This window comes from Oreochromis niloticus, linkage group LG14 (assembly GCF_001858045.2).
Source record: "Oreochromis niloticus isolate F11D_XX linkage group LG14, O_niloticus_UMD_NMBU, whole genome shotgun sequence".
Taxonomy (NCBI): domain Eukaryota; kingdom Metazoa; phylum Chordata; class Actinopteri; order Cichliformes; family Cichlidae; genus Oreochromis; species Oreochromis niloticus.
Window position 1 is genome coordinate 20200053 of NC_031979.2, and position 24053 is coordinate 20224105.

General features: G+C 41.2%; 2 protein-coding genes across 2 annotated transcripts; one reads left to right on the forward strand and one right to left on the reverse strand.

Moving 5' to 3' along the window:
• Positions 1-4935: 4935 nt before the first annotated feature.
• c1qtnf5 (C1q and TNF related 5) lies at positions 4936-11249 on the forward strand. Its single transcript, XM_003450826.5, has 3 exons — positions 4936-5207; positions 7682-7926; positions 8012-11249. Exons 2-3 carry the CDS (start codon positions 7695-7697, stop codon positions 8530-8532), a joined length of 753 nt encoding a protein of 250 aa, XP_003450874.1. The 5' UTR covers positions 4936-5207; positions 7682-7694; the 3' UTR covers positions 8533-11249.
• Positions 11250-17577: 6328 nt separating this feature from the next.
• Positions 17578-22091, reverse strand: rnf26 (ring finger protein 26). The gene has a single exon (XM_013274774.3). The coding sequence runs from the start codon at positions 21604-21606 to the stop codon at positions 20248-20250; it is 1359 nt and encodes a 452-aa protein (XP_013130228.1). The 5' UTR covers positions 21607-22091; the 3' UTR covers positions 17578-20247.
• Between the last annotated feature and the right edge of the window lie 1962 nt (positions 22092-24053).

A 24053-nucleotide genomic window follows, 5' to 3' on the forward strand; every position in this document is an offset into this window, starting at 1 on the left:
GTCCAAGTACTCCACAGCGTGGCTGGCAAGAAAGGGTATAAAAGAAGAAAAACTAATGACATGGCCTCCTTGTTCACCTGATCTGAACCCCATTGAGAACCTGTGGTCCATCATCAAATGTGAGATTTACAAGGAGGGGAAAACAGTACACCTCTCTGAACAGTGTCTGGGAGGCTGTGGTTGCTGCTGCACGCAATGTTGATGGTGAACAGATCAAAACACTGACAGAATCCATGGATGGCAGGCTTTTGAGTGTCCTTGCAAAGAAAGGTGGCTATATTGGTCGCTGATTTGTTTTTGTTTTGTTTTTGAATGTCAGAAATGTATATTTGTGAATGTGGAGATGTTATATTGGTTTCACTGGTAAAAATAAAGAATTGAAATGGGTATATATTTGTTTTTTGTTAAGTTGCCTAATAATTATGCACAGTAATAGTCACCTGCACACACAGATATCCCCCTAAAATAGCTAAAACTAAAAACTACTTCCAAAAACATTCAGCTTTGATATTAATGAGCTTTTTGGGTTCATTGAGAACATGGTTGTTGTTCAATAATAAAATTATTCCTCAAAAATACAACTTGCCTAATAATTCTGCACTCCCCTCCCTGTACAGTGAACATCAAGCTTGAATAATTTTGTAGGAGTAAAACGTCCTCTGTGAGGTACCTCATTTTTCAGAGCAGACTTTTTAAAAAGTCCACCCACAGATCAGGAATCCCAAAGTGACTCAGTTTACTCCAATGTAACTTTGAGAATCTGCTTTGAACCACAGCAAATGCTTCACTGGTATAGCTGCTGTCTACTAAAAAAGGGTAACAAGTATCTATTTTGACCTCAAACTCAGAGTGAACTTGTTATCTTCCACTTTGAGCTCATCAGTGTATTCATTTTATAAGGATGAACCAGATTGTTAATTTGGGCAATCGCAAAGGGTTTCCTAGCCCTCTAATACAGGAGTGTCAAACATACGGGGGCCAGAATTCCAGGGCAAAGTCTCCCAGGGCTTATAAAATTTGAAGTAAATGGACTGATTCTTATTTTGAGCTATTCTACCCCATATTAGCACTCTATACAACGCGCCCCATTCACCAAGTCATACAAGCACTTTTTTCTATCTAACATACACATTCATACTCTGATGGATGGATCGGAGAGCAACTTCAGGTATGTATCTTGGCCAAGGTTATTTGGCATGCAGACTGGGCTCAAACCACCAGCCTTTTGATTAGTAGGTGACCTGCTCTACCCCCTGAGCTACAGCCACCTCAGGAGGGTGGAAGGTTTTGACTTTTCACTGTATTTTTAAAGTCTTACAGCTTTTTCTACATTCATACTGCATCAAAGTAATTAAGTGCAAAACAGTTTTATAAAACATAAATATTTTAATATGTACTATAGAAATTTCAGGGTGTTTTGATTTTTCTTTTAGTTTTATGTTAATAAAAATCTTTTGTTTTAGAATTACAAGGCAGTCTGGGCAATGAGCTGCTGAAACATTTCTTCAATTGAAAGAAGTCACACAAGAGTTTGACATCTCTGCTCGAGATGGTTTATTTTGTGTGTGTCAACATCCCTTTGGGTCATCATCTGCTTAATTTGTCCTGAAACAGTGACGGAGCCATGAAACAGGTCCTCAGTCAATAATCCAGTTATTTTTGAGCCTCTGAAAATGGTTTTAAATCCCAAGCAGTTAATGCAATGCTTTTGTTAAACCCCTTGAATGACAGCTGAAAGTCTGCACTTCAATCACATCTCCATTGCCGGATATAAAAACTGTGCCACTGTTCAAATACTTATAGACATCATAGGTGTTACTTTAGTCCACTGTCTCATTCAGCTGTGGACATTCGAGCTAAAACCTGAAAATCCATGATGACAGCATTAAAATTAGAGGCTGTGCTCATGTTTGGATAATTGACCTGTTTTTTATTATTATTATTTTTGCTTAATTTATCTTTCATTTTAAACAGTGTGACTGTGACAGATTTAACCTCAAACTAAAACTGCCCAACACCTTCACACTCTTACTGAAACTTCACCAGCACTCACTGAAAGCTACATTTGTCAGGTGGTCCAAATTAGGAGCAAATCCTCCGAGCAGCAGTTTATGGATTCTTACAGGAAATCGCTGTAGCAGACCCAGAATGTGCTGAATCTGGCGCTGCTAATTAAATACATGTCTCAACTTCAGTTGCAGCTCCACAGGAGCCGCTTAAACTCCTCTTCCTCGCAGCACCCCGATGACTCAAATTCAAAGGAACTGCTGACCACCCCTCCTCACCATATTCCCATAAAGACCCATGTGTTTTTGTTCTCGTGCTTGTTACAGCAAAATGCTTTGGAGGGTGTGCTTTCTCTGTGCTAAAATAAGAGGTAACCACCATGATAATAAACAATAAAATATTGATATGTTAATAAGAAATAAACAGAATTACACTTGAATCCCATTTTTACTTGTTTTCATTCGTCCTTTTCTTTGTTACTGCTGTGTTGATTTGCACCAGTTTTTGTGGGAAATGTGTTATAGCTTTAAAAAAAGTACACTTTCCAAAGCGTTGAAGTGGAACGGTGTTATAGTGGTTAATGCTGTCACCTCACAGCAGGTTTGAACCCTGGCCTTTCTGAGTGGAGTCCTCCCTGAACCTGCCAACTGTGGGTTTCCTCCCGCAGTCCACAGATGAACATGTTGGGTTAATTGGTGATTCTAAATTGGCTGTGGATGAGCGGTAAATGAGGGGCTTGAAGTATATAGGGTATAGTTATTAAAAAAATGAACAGGTCTTATAATGAACAGATGACCAATAACACATGACATATTACATGGTGTCATTGTTTATTTAGCAAAAACTCCACCAAAATGCAGAAGCAGTGTGGGAAATACTGAGTACACCCCGTGATTCAATAGCTTGTAGAGCCACATTTGGCAGTAATGACTTGGAGTAATAATTTTCTGTGTGACTTTATCAGTCTCTTACATAGTTGTGGAGGAATTTTGGCCCACTCTTGAGGTTTGTCGCATTCGTTTATGCACAGCTCTCTTTTAAGATCCCACAACATTTCAGTTGGGTTGAGCTCTGGACTTTGCAGCACCTTGATTCTTGTAGATTTGCTGCTGGGATCATTTGCAGGACCTAATTTCAGCCAAGCTTTATCTGTCAGACAGATGGCCTCACATTTGATTTTAGAATACTTTGGTACAGAGAGGAGTTCAAACACAAATCCTCTTCCCTCCACCCCAAACACCTCATACTAACTGCTTGACATATCAGGGGTTTGTGCTCATATGCTGTGTTCAGTTTTCTCCAAATCTAGGGTTGTGCATTATGGCTAAACATCTTCACTACTCTCTCATCTGTCCAGAGGACATTGTTCCAATAGTCTTTTGGTTCATAGTTTTGCAAACCAAAGGACTTTAACATTTAACATGAGGCCTGTCGAGTCTGAGATGTAGCCTGCTACTTACCCTCTTAGTTGTGTGTCTAAGTTGATGTGTTTGATATTTCCACATTGTTTCCGCATTTTGGCTTTGGTTTTGTTAAAGAAATCATCACAAGTTTTGATCTTGTTAGCCGGGGATTGGTCCACCAGAGCCTGGCCGCCGCTCGGCACACAACCAACCCCTACAGTGCCTCCTGTGGGTGGTCGACCTGCAGGAGGATGGGCCTATGTCCCTTTTTCATGCTGTGCCCGGCTGGGCCCCATGGACTAAGGCTCGGCCACCAGACACTCATCCTCGGGCACCCTCCCCGGGCCTGGCTCCAGGGCGAGGCCCTGGTAACCCTAGCCCTGGTAACCCTATCCTGGGCAGGGTGAACTGTTCCCTTGGTGTTCTACTCATAGAACACCAAGTCTTCTGAATCGCTCTTTGTCTGGTACCTCACCCAGGACCAACATAGCCTTTGGGCATCTTGGTATTGCCCCAGACAAGCTGGAGGAGGCGGGTTGGGAGAGAGAGGTCTGGGCGTCTCTGCTTAGGCTCCTGCCCCAGCGACCTGGCCCCGGATAAGCGGAATAGGATGGATGGATGGATAATGACAAGTTGTAATATGTCATATGTTGTTGTTCATGTGAGACTGTATATAACTACTTTTGGGAAAATGAATTTATGTGCAACTTTTACTGCATTCTTTCAAATAGTTGTTCAGGTATTTCATGTGGACCAAAATGTTAAACCTCAAAGTGACACTACCATCCCTCTGCTAATGCAAAAGATCAGATAAACCATTTATACCTATGTATTCACTTTGCTTGATGTGGAAGCTATCTGCACGTTGCCGAAAGGCTTCACTCTGTTTTCTCCACATAGATTCAGAGTGCTGTGATCTCAAACTCTACCATGTCCAGTTCTGGCACAGGCTCAGTCCTTTTGCGGTCAGTGCTGCATGAAAACAGTGAAACATGTTGTTTTTACCCCTCTGGAAGCTGCAAAAAGTAACCAGCTCAAATTCAGCCTCCTTTTGCCAAAAGCATATTAAGACCTCTTCCCTTATCAACTTAACGCTACCAGCAAAGGATTACATGGGAAAAGAGGATTACTGTCAGAGTCTTGCTTGAGTGGAGGCCTGATATTAGAAGATGCTATCTGGATGGAGAAAATTACTTCACCTTGGAAGCAGATAATCACAGAGGAGAGAGACGAAAATGCCCATCTGACTTCCTTGCATCACATTACACGTCCGTGTTTGCCTTTCTTTGAGGCTCTGTCTTTGTAGGCAGCAGCGTTTTTGTATAATGAAGCTTGAGGACAGCTCAGTTTCAGCTGCAGCAATGCATTCTGGGGACATTTGCCTCTTTTGACCGCAGCCCCTCTGAACTTTCTGTGGTTTTGCCTTGGAGAGTTTCCCCCAACACTGTTATGCAACATCCTAAACACTCCTCCGTTTATCACTCCCCTCACGCTGGTTTTGTCACTTGTTTTTCAGCTACATTTTTCTCTTATTTGTGCTGGACTAACATCACATATTTTCCTCTGCATGTCTCCTCCACCCACGGCTCCTCCTCTCCCACACACCCACACACCCACCCACCCACTGCAGTTTCTAATTGGGCTTCATTACCATTTCCTTTCAGTTTTTCCCAGCAGGACTCTCTGACCAGGAGGAACAGCTTTCACTGGTCACACATATACAAACATCACCATCGTCGTCCTCGTCATCATCAGAAGCAGCAACAGCAGAACTCCAAGACTTCAGTGCATCATCTGGTAAAGTTTTGATCCTTTCCTACAATTAAACAATGAAAGCTGCTTGTCAGTGCTTTCATTTCACAGCAAAAAGCTCTTTTTCTCCACATATTGCGTTGTGTACTGTGCAGCTATAACGATGAGAGAGAATTACGCAGTAAAAATGTTCAAGTATCAAAAGAAGAAGTACACAGCTGCTACACAGTAGAATATAACACAGTTTTTATGTCGCTGTGTTTACAGTACTGGATTATTATCACAGAAAGGAGGTTTTCTTTACGCCTCAGCTTTATTTAAATCATCACAGACTGAATCTGAAGCTGTCTGACACTGTAATACAGTAAAAATAAAACTATGACAATAACAATGGTAACATGCTGAAGGAGCAAAAATAAAGTAACTAGAATTTGTGTCTACTGTCTTTACTTCTCACTTCCCACTACGAGAGAGTCATAATAAAACAGGCAGCTTCGCCTTTAACAGCCTGATACTGAGTTACAGTAAATGTGGATAATATCATCAAACTCCAGCTGGCCTGAAGGCAACGTGCCAGACTTTTTACCGAATGGCTGTGGTGCTGCAATAAAACCATTAAACTGCTCCGAAATATTCATCTGAACCACCCAGGTAGCAAAACTTAAGTTTCCATCAGAGCTCCAGTGCAGTGAAGTGGATTGGAGTTTTTTTTAAAAAGCCGATCGCATTAAAAAAAAGTACAAAAACAAGGCGGTTACAGTGCTGCTTTGGATAGTGTCTGCATGAAAAAAGGAAAAGACGGCAAGTCGGAGGACTGAGCGATCCTCTCCAGTGAACCTTGTGGTTCACATATTAGTGGCCTATAAACAGCAGATTGAGTTTTTCATGCTTTTATTGAAACCGTAAATGTTTCTAATCATCTGAGGGCTACTGAGGAGTGGCTGCAGACATCTGCTCAGACTCTCCAGTATTTGTCCTCATGTCTGCTCTTTATTTCTGCCAAGAATGCTGACATGTAACTCAGTATCCTTCCTCCTCCTCCTTTTTTTTCTTTTACAGTTTTTCTCTCTCTTGACTTTCTGCTTTTATCCCCCCTCGTCCTTCTTTCTGTCCCCTTCTCTCTCTGTTCTTGCAGCTGTTGTGGAGGTAACTTCCCATTAGGACCCAACAAGACCCGACTTTTCTCATTATTGTCTCACACCGCAAACAGCAGGTTTTCATTACTAAACCTGCTTTCAGACAGCTGTTAGCTTTCCTCCTCCTCCTGCTCTCAGGCAGAGGATCCAACAGTGCAGCTTTTTTATCTCCTCTTCTTTTTTTTTACTGGATCCTGGATGAGAGAAAACCTGGCAGGAAAAGAAAGATAAAGCCTTTGAAGTGCTGCAAGACAAATATATATGTATTTTTTTTAACAATTTCCACACTTTATGCAGAGTAGGCAGCAGAAATTAGCACTTTGATAACCTGAGTGTCTGGGCAGAGTTGTCTGAGGGCCGAGGCCGCTTGTGTTCAGGGACGGGCAGGAAGCAGAGGGAGAGAAAGAGAGAATTTGAGTGTTAGGTGTGACTGTAAGTAGTTTCTGAGTAGGCCAGCTGGTATTCAGCATGTCAACAAACTTTTATATGAAACATCTGTTTAGAGTATTAGTGTTTTGATTTGTAGAGTTCACTAATCTTTGCTAAACGAGTAGTTGAAGATGTTTTTTTTCCACCTCCTGAGCTGGAAATTGTCTCTGATGCCTATCATATTACAGCCTGTGTGTCACAAATGACCTGTTTAGAAATGACCGTTGCAATCTGTAAACTAGGCTGTTATGTAAATGCAAAGGGTCAAAGAGTTAAAATTACTTCCCTCTGGTCCGGTCTAATCCCCCTGCACCCTGCATGCTCATGTGGCTTTTTTGGACCGTATACATCAACATGCTCAATTAAGTGTTTTAATATTTTGTTATACAGCTATGTCTTTGTTTTATGTTGTACATATGAGAACAAAAAATGTACTTTCTGTTCAAACATGATATTTAGTTTATCTAATAATCAGGTCCAACTAATCCCAAAGGGATTATTTTTATGACTGCAGCGCTGCCTGAAGCGAATTCAGTGAACCCCTCACTATCTTTACTCTAAATCTAAGATGCTGACATGTTGTCCATAAATCAAACTGTGAGGTGGTGAGTGGCAAAATATTATACTTAACTGTAGCAGTTAAATGGAAATGTCTGTAACTCTCTATCAGAGCCTGTCTGACGAAAAAATAAATACATTTTTACTGTAAGGGCATAAATTGTGTGTAAATCACCCATTTGGTGTTTATGTATGCTGCAGTTTCCAGAAATTACATGCGCTCTTCATCCCTCTGTTATTTTCATAATGTTTTGTTTTAATTTAGTGGGAGTTGTGGGTTTTTTTTGTTTAGTCAGGTCAATATTTCCCATTGTCTGTAATGCCGTGTTACTCCTCCACAGATCTGTTTGTGCTTGTTCATCTGTTTTTTTTTTCTGTTTCTCGTTTCTCTCTCAGCCTTGAGACTGCAATGACCTCACTCAGACTCTTGTCCCTGTTCCACTCCCTCCTCGTCCTACAAGTCCATCTTTCCAACCAGTTAGAGGACAATAAGATCCCCCCCAGTCTGTGTACTGGCCACCCTGGTATCCCAGGCTCTCCTGGGGTTCATGGCAGTCCTGGTCAGCCAGGGAGAGACGGGAGGGATGGGAGGGATGCTGCTCCTGGGGAAAAGGGGGAGAAAGGGGAGAGAGGGGCCCCAGGTATGTACTTATACGGATTTGTGTGTGAGCATGTGATAAATCGGTGCAGGATTCTCATATTTGTGCACCTCCTCCTCCTCTCCAGGTGAGACAGGAGTGCGAGGTCTGACTGGAGACAGGGGTGACCCTGGAGAAAAGGGGGAAAGGGGGCAGCCGGGCGAGTGTGCAGTGGCTCCTAAATCCGCCTTCAGTGTCAAACTCTCTCAGGGCCAAACCTCGCCCCTGAATGTGGGCGACGCAGTCCGCTTTGACACAATCCTGATCAACGAACAGGGCGACTACAACTCAGAGACGGGACGCTTCACCTGCAAAGTCCCTGGAGTCTACTACTTTGCCGTCCACGCCACGGTGTACCGCGCCAGCCTGCAGTTCGACCTGATGAAGAACGGACACGCTGTGGCTTCTTATTTTCAGTTTTATGGCAACTGGCCCAAACCGGCATCTCTGTCAGGCGGCTCCCTGCTTCACCTCATCCCCGGCGATCAGGTGTGGGTGCAGATGGCTCTCTCAGAGTACAATGGATTTTACTCCAGCAGCAAGACAGACAGCAGCTTCACCGGCTTCTTGGTCTACTCGGACTGGAAAAACTCTGCTGTGTTTGCCTGACATGTGCCGCTTTTATTTCCTTACTGAGACATTCTGGACAGACAAGTGAATCATCCGTGACACGATACAGCTGTATTTGTGTAATAAATAAAGAACACACCAGGCAATGTAACCCGAATAGCACATGGTGTACTGAGGCGCACACAATGAACGGCACAGTTTACTCTGTGTCTGTTCTGCACTTTCAGCTTTTAAACTGCTGACAGTTAATTCTTCTAACAGATGTCAGGCCACAAATTCTCAAACAGCCTTTATGCTACTGTTCTATTGCATTTTGTTTTAGTGTCTACAACTCTAACGCGAGACATTAATAAATTTTTTTACTTTTGAAAACACACTAGACTGAAGTATGTCCCTGGCCATGGATGAAAGTGGATCAGGCATTAGGCTGGAGCTGCACAGCCTAATGACTCCAAACAGGAAAGTCGAGACTCTTTCTGATAACACCCCTGCCTGATTTTAAGAGGGAAAAGAACTCAAATACTTCACTGAAGATAAAGTGCAAATGGAAAACAGTAAAAATACCCCTGATACTGCCATTTTAAAAAAGCAATGAATAAGAATGATTTGAAAAATATACTCCTATAAATGTGTTAAAAGCCCTCGTTCTGCTGTGGATGTAATCTAGTGTAAGATAATAGGGCTGGTAATAATTATAAATGAATGGAAAATCTGGAGCCTGTTTTAACTACTTTATATACAGTCTATTCCCTCATTAATAGTTGCAAATAAATGTATGAGGTTGTGAGATGTTTCAAGAAGGTCAAAAATACAAAATAAAAGTTTTTTTGGTTTAATATTCTTAACACAAGTAAACACAAAATGCAGTTTGAAAATGAAGATGTTTATTATAAAGAGGGGAAAAAATTCAGACCATCAAGGCCCTGCGTGAAAAAGTGATTGCCCCCTAAACCTAATGACTGGTTGGGCCACTCTTAGCAGCAACAACTGCAATCAAGCATTTGTGATAGCTGGCAGTGAGTGTTTTTCAGCGCTGTGGATACATTTTGAGCCACTCATCTTTGTAGAATTATGGTAATACAGCCACAATGGAGGGTTTTCGAGCATTAACCGCGTTTTTAAGGTCATGCCGCAGCATCTCAGTCGGATTCAGGTCAGGACTTTGACTAGGCCACAAGTCAAAGTTTTCATTTTGATTTTCATAAACCATTCAGAGGTGAACTTGCTGGTGTGTTTTGAATCAATGTCCTGCTGCAGAACCCAAGTTTGAGGTCACGAACAGACAGCTGGACACTCTCCATCGGGATGCTTTGGTAGACAGCAGAATTTATGGTTGCATTTACCACAGCAAGTCTTCCAGGTCCTGAGGCAGCAAAACAGCCCTAGAACATCACACTAACACCACCATATTTTACTGTTGGTATGATGTTCCTTTTATGCCAGATGTAATGGGACACACACCTTCCAAAAAGTTAAACTTTTGTCTCGTCAGTCCACAGAGTATTTTCCCCAAAATCTGAAGGGATAATCAAGATGTTTTCTAGCAAAACTGAGACAAGCCTTTTTCTTCCTTTAGTTTTGGTTTTCGTCTTGGAAATCTGCCACTCAGGCCATTTTTGCCCAGTCTCTTCTTATAGTGGAGTCATGAACACTGACCTTAACTGAGGCAAGTGAGCCCTGCAATCCTTTAAATGTTGATCTGGGGTCTTTTGTGACCTCTTGGATGAGTCGTTGCTCTGCTCTCAGTGTAATTTTGGTCGGCCTGCCACTCCTGGGAAGGTTCACCACTGTTCCACCTTTTCACCATTTGTAGATAATGGCTCTGACTGTGGTTTGCTGGAGTCCCACAGCTTTAAAAATGACTTTATAACCCTTTCAGACGAGAGATCTCAGTTACTTTGTTTCTCATTTGTTCGCAAATTTCCTTGAATCACAGCATGGCGTCTGGCTTTTGAGAATCTTGAAGTCTACTTCACTTTGTCAGGCAGGTCTTATTTAAGCGATTTCTTGTTTAAGAAAAGGTGTGGCAGTAATCAGGCCAGGATGTGGCTAGAGAAATTGAACATAGCTTTCCAAAGATGCGATACATACCATGGTTGTCATTTATGTTTTTTACTTGCCCTTAATAACATTTGCCTTCATTTAGAAACTACATTTTGTGTTGACTTGTGTTGTCTTTGTCTAATATTTAAATGCATTTGATGATCTGAAACATTGACAAACATACAAAAACGGGAAATCAGGAAGGGGCAAACACTTTTTTCACACGACTGTATATTTAATTAAATTTGCATTTAATGTAACATCTTTATCTGAAAAGTAAAAACCAAATGTACTGAAGTCAAAATGTACTGTTTTCTCTAGTGTAAAGTTACATAAAGTGCTTTCACATGGCATTTCTATGAATAATGTCCAAGTCCTCTGCTTTAATTCCCGAAGACAGAAAACTACTAACGTAAATACCCAAATGAAAAAGGCTGGAAAATATTCATTTTCCACTGGATTCATGCTAGGTACCTCTGCCTAATGAGTTCACCAAACGCTCTAAGTACCCTGACAGATACACTATGAGCTGGTTGATGTTAGTCAGCATCTCTTTCTCCTCCCAACAATAATCATGGGTGTGAATTAATCTCGCGGTTTACTCAGATGAGCCGCTCCCTCTGTTTCTTGACATCTGTGGCTGAACTGTTTATTTTCTTGAATAAACTCCGACAAGACCAGAGCTCACAAAGGTCTTGTTAGGTACACTCAGACATGATGAAATGTTATTCTCTTTTTTCTCTGTCAAACCCCTGCACAATATTAAGCTCCAGATGGGTCCTTCTAACTATTCCTGCTCGGGGAGGGAGAAGGATGCAATGAGTTAATAAGTTTTCCCTTGGTGTACGTCAGTTATTTCCATTAGTTCACAGCCTTCATTGCTATGTTGAGGCTTAAAATTGTGGGTAAAGCAGACAGTGACATCACTCCCTGAAATACAGACAGGGCACTTAAGAAAAAGAAGGTGAGAGTCTGACATTTGGATTAAGATGCAGCTGCAGATAAAGCAGCTACAAATCAAAGCACCCAAGGTCTGATTGATGTCTCAAAAAGAAAAGATCTAAAACTCAATTTTTCTGATTTTATTTGTTCATTGAAGTAAGGTCATGATTTACTCTTCCTCGTCAGTAGAAGCAGGACTGAATATACGTGTATACAGGTAGTGAAGGTGGATGAATTTAAATACCTGGTTTTAACCATTCAAAGCAATAACAGAGCACAGGAGAGGTAAAGAAGAGAGTGCAGGCAGGATGGAGCAGGTGGAGTTACAAGTAATGTGTAACAGAAAGATAGCAGCAAGAGTAAAAGAGAAGGTTTACAAGATGGTGCATGATTTGGAGATGGTGGCACTAACAAAAAAACAGGAGGCTGAGATGGAGGTGGCAGAGCTGAAGATGTGACCACAGAGTGCGGGGACAGCTCAAGTGTAATAATTTGGAGACAATTAGAGAGGCAAGGCTGAGATGGTTTGGACATGTGGAAAAAAGACAAAGCAGATGTATTGGACAAAGGATGTTGAAGATGGAGTTACTTGGCAGGAGGAAAAGAAAAGGACAGACGAGGATGTTGCATCTGCTGTGGCAACCCCTAAAGAGAGCAGCTGAAAAAAGAAGAAGAAAAAGAAACGAGTAACATGATTTTAGATTATATTATGCTACACTTTCAGTTGTGTCTTGTTACCCTTTTGTGCCCTATTCCCCTGATTACCCATATGTGTATTTATAGACCTGCCATGTTTTTGCTCATAGCTGCGTATTTTGTTTTATTTTGTTTTATTAATTTTATTTTGAGCTGATGGAACCACTTCATCCAGCAGGGGGCAGTGTTGCACCACTATTCAGCACCACTGCCTGCAAACTTCATAGTGTCATTACTTCACAGTGTCTGGGCAGGACTCCTGATTTCAGCCAGCAGTATCGACACTCCTGAGGTGCCTTTATGATGTGTTCAATAGAAGCTGCTGATGTTAAAATAGATCCACGCTGCACAGGAATGAACATTTTATTAGTTCAGTTTGTGACCCAGTAGCTACTCATCATCATACATCATGTCACAAAGGGACTCCCATAGTTACTTAACATTTCTACTCATTTTAACAGAATGTACACTTGACAAGCTAGACGAGAGAAATAAGATGCTTTATTTCCTGCTCCTAAAACACTAACACATAATTAAAAACAACAAAGTATTTTAAAATTGTAAACATCAGATTATTTAAGACAAAACACTTGCATGCATGCATACAAATGTATCTATATTGATACACTGGATCTATATTAGAGTAACTGTTATCATAAAACAAACCCACATCTGTGAAGCAGCTCAGACGTACTTTAGACAGATCAATACGTGAACCTCGCCAATTCACTCTGTGCTCTACTCTGTTCATTATGAATGTATGAAAGCTGGTGTAACATTAGGACTCTCACTGTGAAAATGTGTGAGTACTAAATGGAGTTTTGAACTGGCTGCATGTCAGCATGTAGACTGAAGGATGATTCAACCGCCAGGAGAACTTCATATTTACACCTGATAACATCCAGGAGTCTATGAGTTTAAATTACACCGGTGCTTCTCAAAAGTCTCCTGTAATGCTTCCTGTCATGGTGCAATCTGTCTACCTTCTAAAGAAATTTAGAATTTAAATCCTGCTGGAGAGATTTTCAACTGTAACTGAAACAATACAGAAACCTTAGCAAAGAGCCGATTTTAAATTGTATCTTTAATCGTGAATAGTTTCTGAAAGTCATGCCCTTAAGAAACAGGAACTAAATCCAGGAAAGACCTGACACAGGATCTGAGAGATGTATTTGACCCTTGATTTGATCTACTATCTGCTCGATGAAGCCTCATCAGAAATGGTCTCAGTGGAAGGATAGTTGTCAAGAAGCGATTCTTAAGAAAGGGAAACAGGCAAAAAAGGTTTTGTCACGCTAAGTTACGCAAGAACTGGACGGAAAAATCAGTGGCAACGGGTCTGATGGAGTGATGAAACCTTCCAAGTTTGAAAGTTTTGGTTCAAAGTGTCATCACTATGTACAGAGGAGCTGAGGAGAGAGGTACAACAGTGAGTGTCTACAGCCATCTGTAAAACACACTGGAGGCTCTGTCGTGGTTTGGGCATCATTTCCGCCGCCGGTCATGGAAATGTCTGTGAGACTGTGATCCCCCATGCAAAACCATTTGACTGTCAATGGTTTCACACTTGAACAAAACAATGATCCCAAACACACCGCTAGTGCAGTGAAACACACACACACAGTAGAACACAGTCATTCATGGATTGACCTCCCCAGAGCTGAATCATCTTGACAGATAACAGAACAAAACATAGCCAACATCCAAAGAAGAGCTTTGAATGTCCTTTAAGAAGCCTGGAAAACTACTCCTGAAGACTACTTATATAAATTACAAAAAAAGTGCCTAAGAGAGTTCAGACTGTGTTGAATAATAAAGGCAATCACACCAAATACTGATTATTAAACAAATTAAGCAAAGTCTGCAGAGTCTCACATACTGTACTTCTGTGCATGTTTGCACATGCACAAATCACTACATCTGTTTTCCCTTTTCCCAGCAACATGTTAAGAAATAAGGAGTGTCTCAAGACTTTTGTACAGAACTGTAATCAGATCTTTTATGTCCCTCTTGACCAGAAAGTTTCAATGGGCATGGAAATAACAAACCATCTGGGTGTGTCCCGTCAAAGGGACTTGTACAAACACGTGCTCTTCTTCACGCTGACATTATGTCCCATTTTCAGTTGATTGGTGTTAAAAAAAAAGAAGTTGCATTAAATTCGCAGAGTCAGTGTTACAAATCATGGGTCTGGATATTTCTTATAAACACTACATATATATCAGTATCACTGCCTATTTTTGTTTCCAGTAGTCTTTCGGCCATAGCAGAAAGTAACACATCTAAGTGCTTCTCTTTGGTTTAAAGCTGAAGGTATCATAGTATCACAAAGCATCATTAAACTGCTGGATCTGCTGCCATCCAGCTTCCTTCTTCAGTGGTTACCAGCTTCAGCCTCTGAGCTGCCCATACATCACACACTCTGTTTATTAAAGGCTATCGGGATTAGTTGGACTAATTACAACAAATCTCTTAATTACAGTAGCGTGAGGGTTAGGATTGAGGCTGAGACTAATGAGCTGCCCATTTCTTCCTTGTCTCTACACATTACTGCCACACTGGCTCTAAACCTTTATATTCTGTCTCCAACTGTACTCTTTCAGATCATCTACTCAGAAATATTTCCCTGTTGCTCATGAGGGAGTTAAAGGGTCAGGGTCAGCTCCCGATCAGCGTGATTACTAGCTCATGTAAATCCCCCATTTTTGCTGCAGTGTGAAAAATGAATTTCCAGTTTTGCAAGACACCAAGATAAGCCCATACTTTATGGAAAAGATGTAGAAGGGAAAGGTCAGAGTGAGGGATGGAGATGGTGCTTAAAATCAGAAGAAGTAGAGCCTGAATGAGTCAAAGATGAGTGTGCTGGAGTTTGAGATTTTCCCACACTGCAAGACCACCGGGGTCAGAAGGAAGAGGACAGATCCCCGGAGCATTTTGCTCGCCTCGGTTTACTTCTTCTTGCTCCTCTCCTGACATCAAACTTCCTCTCATCTGTTAACACCACCCTCATTTGCAGCAAACATAAACTCTGCTGAGGCTGGACTCGCAGGTCAGGAGACAACAAATAGCACCCGGGTTTGCTTTTGGTGTCTTACAGTGTGTTGAGGTTGGGGGTCATACGGTAGCAACCTGCACTCACCTCTCTGTCATTTAAATAATAAGTCTTCTTGTCTCCAGCTGAGCCAGAGCCAGCATGATTTAACAGCAACATAGTTTAACTGCAAAAAGAAACATTAGAATTATATTTATGGAGGTCATGGTGGATTTTAAAAATCTGAGCAGATGTTTAACATGGAGATATTTTTAGAGGGAACATTGGGAATGAGAATGAAGCCTCTGAAGCTGTAAGCCACAAGGCTCTGATGAATTGTAGTAGGATTGTAGTAGTATTCCCAGCTGGCCATTAGGACCCCTTTCCCCCCTTAATCCTGCAGCCTTTCTGCAATCCCCAGACACGCACCCTCATTCACAAAGCAACTCCTTTATCTTCAGAATCAGAAGATGTGAAAGCTAAACTATCTCTGAACTGTTGCATCATCTTTGTTACCATAAGTAAAATAAATGTGTAACAACTCTATTACTTTGTACAGAGAAACTCCCTGGTATTGGTATTGTGTCCTTAGTATAGATTATCAATAAGAACTCTGGTATTGGTATTGTTTCGATACTTATTTGGTATTGGATCGAAATCAAAGTTTGTAGTATCGCACAGCAGGTTTTAGGAGGTTTCTTCCTGTTAAAAGGGAGTTTTTCCTTCTCACTCTGGCCAAAGTGCTTGCTCATAGGAGGTAATATGATTGTTTGGGTTTTCTCTGTTTTCCTGTATTATTATAGGGTCTTTACCTTATAAATAAAACACCTTGAGGCAACTGTTGTTGTGATTTGGCACTATATAAATAAAATTGAGTAGCATTTTCATATAGTGAGAGAAGTACAGGTGTGGGTATTAACAGTAATGCTGGCTGTGATACTTAACGACAGCCACAGTGAACAACACTGCGACTCTCAGTGCTGCGTGTGACTCAGTCATCGATACTTTTATTATTTGCACCTGTGGTTATTCTTTTACGACATGTTTTATTTATTTATTTTTTTTAAAGGCCTTTCCTGAGCGTGGCTATTTCCTCTCATGTGCTGCACCTGAATCACAGTTACACTCATTTCCCCAAACCGCCCTTTGTGTCTGATGTGTCACAACAGACATGAATTATTTTTTTCTTGCAGGAAATAACAGTAACCCTAAGCTTTTTTAGCCTGTCACATTTTCTTCAGCCAGTTTTCACCAACTTCACGGTCACAGTACTAAAACATGGAAGAGCACAGGCTGTTCATTCACAACATTTATTTTCTTTTTCTTTATACTTTTTACATCTGTGCTCACTTGGAAACATGTTACAGAAACAGCATGAGGAATTCAACCAGAGGTGGTCCCCTCCTTTCTAAGGCTGGATCTTCCCTCGAAAACTCACCCGAAGGGAGACTTTGCCTATTTTAGACCCTCAGTCCTGAAATGACCGATGTCATCAACTGTCCAGAGTTGCATCCTGTGCAGCTGACTTTGTACAGCTGGCAGATGTTGTCTGTTTCACATTTGTAAATTTAAGAGCAAATCTTATCTTCTATTATTTATCTTACCTATTTGTTCTTTCAACTACTGTGGAATAAAAAAGCCTAATGAACAATACTTTAAGTATCACTTATAAGGTATACCTTGCACAACTCATCAGACCAGACAATGTTTTCTCAATCTTCTGTTGTAGCTTCAGTTTCCTGTTCTTAGCTGATAGGAGTGGCACCCAGTGTGGTCCTCTGCTGCTGTTGCCCATCTGCCTTGACATGTTGTGCATTCAGAGATGCTCCACAGGACACTATTCTCCTTTCACACGATGCCTTCCTATCAGTTCGAAAGGGTCTGACCATTATACTTCAACAAGACATTTTCACCCCGAGAAATTGCTGTTCACTGGATAATTTTCCCTTTTTCAGACCATTTTCTGTAAATCCTAGAGATGGTTGTATGGGAAAAACTAAGACCGGCTGATCTGGCACCAACAACCATGCTCAGGGTCACCTAAAATGACCTTTTCCTCCATTCTGTTGCTCGTTTTGAACATGGTTGTCAACATGCCTAAATGCACTGAGGTGCAGCCATGTGGTTGTCTATAGATATTTGCATTAATGAGGAGCTGAACAGGTGTACCTAATAATCAGTTTTCTATGAAACCACACATCTTTGCACTGCTGGTTGGACAAAACATTTTAAGATGGTCTTGGAACTTGCAACTTTTTGGTGTTCGATGCCATGCCATAGATTGATGAATTAATGGATTGTTTAATAAAATCCTCTGCAGGTAAAATCGTACAAAAACATTCCCTCGGATGGAGGAAGATGAAGAGCTTCAGTTCCAGGGATTGTTATTTTATTACAAACACAAGACAGTCACATGGCAATTTAAAAAACATAACACACATTCATGTCGTTAACTCACATTGTCTTTCGCTGTTAACACAGTTCATACATTCAGCAATCAGCATGTGTTTCTACCCACTGCAGTCTTTAGTTAGGACTGCCATTGGTGCTTTAGGAATACCTGAGAGCGGTCTATTCTGACTACAGGCTCTAGAAATCATGAATAATCTTCCAAACTGACACTAAGATCGCTTTCACCTGCAGTAGAAAACGTGACATCATCAGTATTTTACATTACATAACTCAAGCCCCTGCAAATTCTTCAGAAATTGCAATTCAAATTACACAAAATCAGGATTTTAAATGATCTTCTAAGAAGGCAAATCTGATCAAATGATCAGTGGTATTTTCTTCTTTCCCCAAATCTGACTCTGCACCACCTACCATCAATAACAACACAATAAGTGGTGACAAAATATTGTCCTGTAAACTTTTAACATAAATCAATGTTAATATTTTAAATGAAACAGGAAAAAAGGGAGAAACAACAGCAAATTAAATTGCAAAATCCTTATTCGTTTATGGTCCTTTTATACCACAGAAATCTGTTTTACAGCAATGTCAAAAGAAAGGGAAAACCATTTATGGATTACTTGTCAGTTGTGACTGTAACTCACCTCTGGCAGAGGACAGGAAAGACCCTATCAGTTGGAAGAAATAAAATAAAATAAATGGAATAAAGCCTGACTGGAAAGACAAAATGGTGAAGTGGTTCACAGAATCGGGTCTAAAGGGTGAAAGCTGCATTTATACGTACAACATTCATGCGTACAGCATGTGGAATTATGTGCTCACTAATAAAGTAAAAGCACAGTGTTAGCATCCTTCCTTCACAGCTTGGCCCACTGGAATCACAACTATTTAAGACATGAGTGGTAGAAAAGCTTTTTGGCAATGCCTGAGGCTCAATGTAGCAACACTGGAACACGAGAGGTGCACCGATGGTGAAATTTGGACCGATTTTACTTTAATTTAATACTCAATTTGTGCCAGGGAAACTTTAAAAAAAACCAAAAACAATTTTAAGAATATAACAGACCCCTTTACCACCTTGTTTTTGAGCATTCAGTTGACCAAACCTATGAACTGACCCTGAGTGGTCAAATGCACTGCATCTTAAAAGAAGCCCACCAGTTAACTGAAAAATTCTGTAAAAGCACACAAAACACAGCAGAAACAGAAACAACACTGTTACAAGAAAAACTAAAATGAAAAAAAAAACTGAAGTGCTTTTGGGAAGACAATAACGTGACAGAACAGCTGTGGAAGTGACAAGCTAACAGTAAACGGCTAACAGCAAACATATATCTACAGTACTGTATGAATCGTGTGATTAAAACAACATATATTGCCTTGCATTGCTTCTCCTTCACAACATTAATTAATCTTTTGCTTCCGTGTCTCTCAGTGCAATCCTTCACATTTTGATTTCTGTAACTTCTTTCTGTATCTTCCACAGCTGCTGCATCAAATTGTTGTTTCCCCAGAAACGGAAAACTTTAATTTTTTTTTTAACCTTTTGCAGTGTTTTTTTGTTGTTGTATTTTCTGTGTTTTTGCAGTTTTTTCCCCCTATTTGCTGATGTTTCTTTAGTTGCAGTCTGTTTGACCTCTCAGGGCCACTGTAGTTATCATCTTAAATGGGTAGCAGGCAGTCAGCAAGGTGAACAGCTGATGCTTGGCTGATTAATCGGTGCAGCCCTGTGGCAAACAGTAACAGACACAGCTTACTCTTAAATTAGAGACTTGCCCCCAAACTCAAGACTAACTCTAGGATTTGAGTATGTACACTGGGAAAGCAAAACTCAAAACACTCACACACACAGTTGCACACCTGACTGATATTTAAAGCATTGTATCCCTGAACAGAGATCATTTTGAAAATTGAATTTTTACACTTCCAGCTCCTTGGGTATAAAGTTTATATGATGCCTGAAGGAACAGAGTGGAAAATAATGCGTAGAATTAAGCAAGCAATGCGTACCCACGCTGCTACCTCACCTAAACCAAGGAATATTCTCAGAAGTGAGAACAGAACTAATTCTGATATTTTCCAGGGGTTCATGTGAGAAAAAGAAGCTTGCGTTTAAATTTCTGATGCAAAATGCACAAAGAGGTGCTTACAGCTGAAAAAAAACAAAACATCTGGCTTTCTCTCAAAATGTATACAGCTGTATCACTTTTGTGGTGCATCATGACACAAATATTGTGCACATATAAATATGCTGATTTCTTGCATACTCACAGAAAATGTTTACCATGAGAACTTGTACATACTATGTGTTGTTTACATTTAGTGTATAGTATAGAGTCAGAGCACAGCATGTGCTGTTAATGTGTGCACGCATCTGACACCAGAAGACAACCTGGTGACTTTTTGTTTTTTTACCATCATTAAATCTCTCAACTCTCAAATAATCCAGAGCTATCGAGTATGTTTAACAAGTTTGGTCTGGTCTTTTCACTTAAGTCCCATTTAAGTGAAAAGAAAAAAAAAAGTCTTTAAATAGTAAAGCTCACTGGTGGTAAAACTTATACATGTAGATACTGATAGGCTGTGAGGCTCTCGGCATCAGACACCGGTTGATCCACTTGGCTGGTCCCTCATAGATACACGTCCATGGTGTTAAGGATCATTTGCCGACAGAGCGGGCAGTTCTGCTGGTAGATGGGCTGATTTAAAAGAATGTGTGTACAGTCTCTACACAAGCAGAGGTGTCTGCAAGGCAGCAGCACCACTGTCTTGGCACAATCCTGACAAATCACACACTTCTTCCTCTCCTCCTGTTCCTTCAGCAGAGTCAGCAGACTCTCAGCTGGCAGAGGTTTACCATCTTCCCCTGAAGATGACTTCTTCTTTAGCTGCCTGTTTCTGCTGGAGGAGGGTAAAACTGGATTGAGCACCTCCTGGTGGGCTCCATCTCCTGCTCTACCATCTGGTGGGTCTCGCCTCGCTTCCCCAGGGTCACCGTCACCTCCAGCTCTGTTGTTGCTGTTGTTGTTTTGCCTGTGAAGATGCGGTCGGAGCATCAGGCCAATCAGGCTGCTTTGGTGAGACAACTGCTGCCAAAGTCGTCTCTCCAGTCGGTAGATGTGATAGAGGATCCTCTGCAGGTGCTGCACATTACGGCGTATAAAGTGAGGTGTGCACAGTAAGGCTGAAGTGACGCAATGGAGAGCCAAACATAATCTACGGAGAAGTGAAAAGGAGTTTAGATATTCCACAACGCGCACAGCAATCTGTCGGGACAGTCCCGGGTTCAGGTAAGCGGTGGTGGCCAGTGCGATAGTAATGGTGAGCACGAGGCCGTAGAAGTTCAGTATGAAGATGCTAATGAACATGTGCACCAGCGAAACCAGGAAGTCCAAAACCAGCTTGCAGGGTGTCCACAGCAAAGCTGATGTGCCGGCCAGGCTACTGTACAGAAAGGTGAAACAGGTCAACGTGAGCTCCAGCGCCTTCTGCAGTGGGCTGGAAACCGTCTGCCACACGCTGACCAACGCCAAGTAGACATTCTGGGTGGCAATAAGCACAAAGTTTACCACTGTGTTAGTAAAATAGACCACCAGGCTGACTGCGATGCCACAGCCCTCAAGCACTGACAGCAGCCCTCGACACAAGTGCTCCTTTCCACGCAGTAGGACGTGCATGGACAGGTAACCCACCATCTTCAAGCTCTCCAGGAGCCCCTCCAGAGCTAGCAACAAGCTCCCCAGATTAGCCACAGTGCCGTGAGCTAGGTTTGATGTCGCCTCCGCGGTGGACACTGCGCAAAGCAGGAGGAGGTTTCCCAGCTCCAGCACTGAGTTGTAAAGAAGGCTGGGCAGGCTGGTTATGAAGGTGATAACTGCCAGGAGAGTCTGCACCACGGTGTGGACGATGACAAAGTTCAGGTCGAGTAGTAAGCAGATAGCATCCAGACATTTTCCTACAGTGGAGATGACAAAGTTCACCAAACCCATGGTAATATTTATGCAAAGTATTACTGTTTATCACTCGGTGCTCTCGGGTTGTATCCACGTTAAGTCCATTTCTCCTTTCTTTGCTTTAAGTGAGTTACATGTTGTTGGTCCTCTCAGTCAGCACACCATTCTTCGTGTCGTTGAACCTCAGCGTCTTTATTTTTCATGTTTTCCCCATTTTTCATGCACTGAAATAACGACATAACACAGCAAACACGCGGTGCACAGGCGGATGTTTAGTTTCAAAAAAGCTCCATACACTTCCGTTTATATTCCGGGTTTCGTTTTGTTGGGTGTCTGTTCAAACTACTGTCCCAAAACACTTGTTCGGCACAACGACGACTTTATAAAACGGTCGAACCCATAAACGGAACCGAGAAAAAACGAGGAAAAAAACAGACAAAAGGTTTTGGAGTCTTTAACGTCGTTACTGTATCCGCCATATTTGTTTTGGTCGTCTGAGCTTACGTCTGTGCGTCCTTCCGGTGAGCATGCGCAAAGTGTCCCCGGTGTTTACAAGCGGAAAAAAAGTGTATATGTGGATTTAGAAAAAAAAGTCGCACATTCAAAACATATTATAAATATATGCAGAAATAAAATTATGTGCATACAATGTCCATAATATTTATAAAATTGACTTAATTAACCCTTAGGCGTCCCTCGTGAAAAAAGGACGCGAAGGGTTAAACTGATTCTAAAATCTTTTTAAATGTTTTTGTTTCCCTAAACTTTTTTTTTGCTTTTTCGCACTGTCTTTTATTTTTATTTAATCATGTTTTGTTGCCCTTTTTCATTATTTTCAAACTAAACAAAATTTACGACACTGAATATTAATGTGTGGGAACAGTAATAATAACAACTGATAGCAGAAAAATAATAAAAAAAAAAAATAGATATGATATAAATATTAAATATCTGTGGACTGTATATAAAAGATGGACACATTTCCAGGTCTCAAAAATGAACCCCATGTTCTGCTTTAAATCTACATTCCCTCTCATGTTCAGCAACTTCTCTGCTTTCAAAATGAAGTTATAGTCTACATCTGTGAAAATGACCTGGATCCTCAGGAAGCACATTCCTAATGAGTTTATGGTCTGTCCTGCTAGTTTCAGATCTTACTAAATACAGAATTATTTAGTCTTGTGATTTATAGTCACATTTAGAGTCAAACAATCAAAATGATTTGTTGGAAGACAGCCTGCAGAGATGAAGGAATATACTGAAGAGAAGAGGAATGAAAGTCTGTGTGAATGTGAGGGAGGCAGGTGCAGCAGTGAAGATACAAGGAGTAGAGGTAGTGAAGGTAGATAAATTAAAATCTAAAGCATCTAAAGCAACAGGCAAAGCGCAGGAGAGGTGAAGAAGAGAGTGCAGACAGAGTGGAGTTGGTGGAGATGAGTGTCAGAGTTGATTTGTGACAGAAGGATAACAGTAAGACTGAAAGGGGCGGTTTACAAGATGGTAGTGAGATCTGCTACGATGTGTGGTTTGGAGATGGTGGCACTAACAAAGAGACAGGATGCTGAGATGAAGATACTAAGATTTTTGACTGGGAGTGACCAGAATGGACGGGATTAGAAATGAGTACATCAGAGAGACAGCTCAGGTGGAGCAATTCAGAGACAAAGTTGGAGAGGCAAGGCTGAGATGGTTTGTTTATGTGCAAAGAAAGGATAATAGATATATTAGACAAAGGGTGTTGAATATGGAGATTCATGGAGGTAGTGAAGGACGATAGTGTGACCGAGGAGAACGAGAGGGATATGGTGAGATGGAGGCAGATGATCCGGGGGGGGGGGATTCACATTGATGATGTAGAAGTCTCAAAATGTCAAGTATCAAATGCAATAATCCCATCCGGAGCTCAGTGGTTTTCACTTCCACTTGCTCGCAACGTTTGAGCCCTTGAAACAACTTGGCTGAGGTATGGAAAAAATCGTGGACAGACCTGTTAGCACAGCAACCCTGCTCCTTACAAACGATGCACTGGGATGATGATCACTCTCACTTATATCATGATGCAGTGCGTCACAGCACACAGGCTAAATGAAACCCTGTGTCTAAATTAGCCGCGCCAGCGGCTTTGACAAAGCATAACTAATTGATGGAGCAGGGATTGGAACATGCTGATGATAACACTAGCCACATAGGACAAGAGGTTTTTTTGAAAGTATTTTTGAATTTGTTCAGTCTTTTGGGGTTCCAAATTTTTTTAAATAAAATAAAATAAGAGTTTTTATAAGTGTATCTCTAATGTTGTAGGGACAAACATTCACAGTCATGCAGTGGAGATCTGTTTCCTTTTCTTGGGACAAAAATAAGTCCTTACAGTATTTTGCACCACACTACGTTGAAGATGTGGGTTGTGGTTAGAAAATGATTTAAGGATTAAGAAAGTCAATTCCAGTTACAGCTGCCTAGGAAAACGACTCTTCAGTACTCTG

Coding starts and splice junctions, on each gene's coding strand:
- c1qtnf5 (XM_003450826.5), top strand. CDS start 7,695: ATGACCTCACTCAGACTCTTGTCCCTGTTCCACTCCCTCCTCGTCCTA. Junction 7,927..8,011: donor AGGGGAGAGAGGGGCCCCAG/GTATGTACTTAT, acceptor CCTCCTCTCCAG/GTGAGACAGGAGTGCGAGGT.
- rnf26 (XM_013274774.3), bottom strand. CDS start 21,606: ATGGGTTTGGTGAACTTTGTCATCTCCACTGTAGGAAAATGTCTGGAT.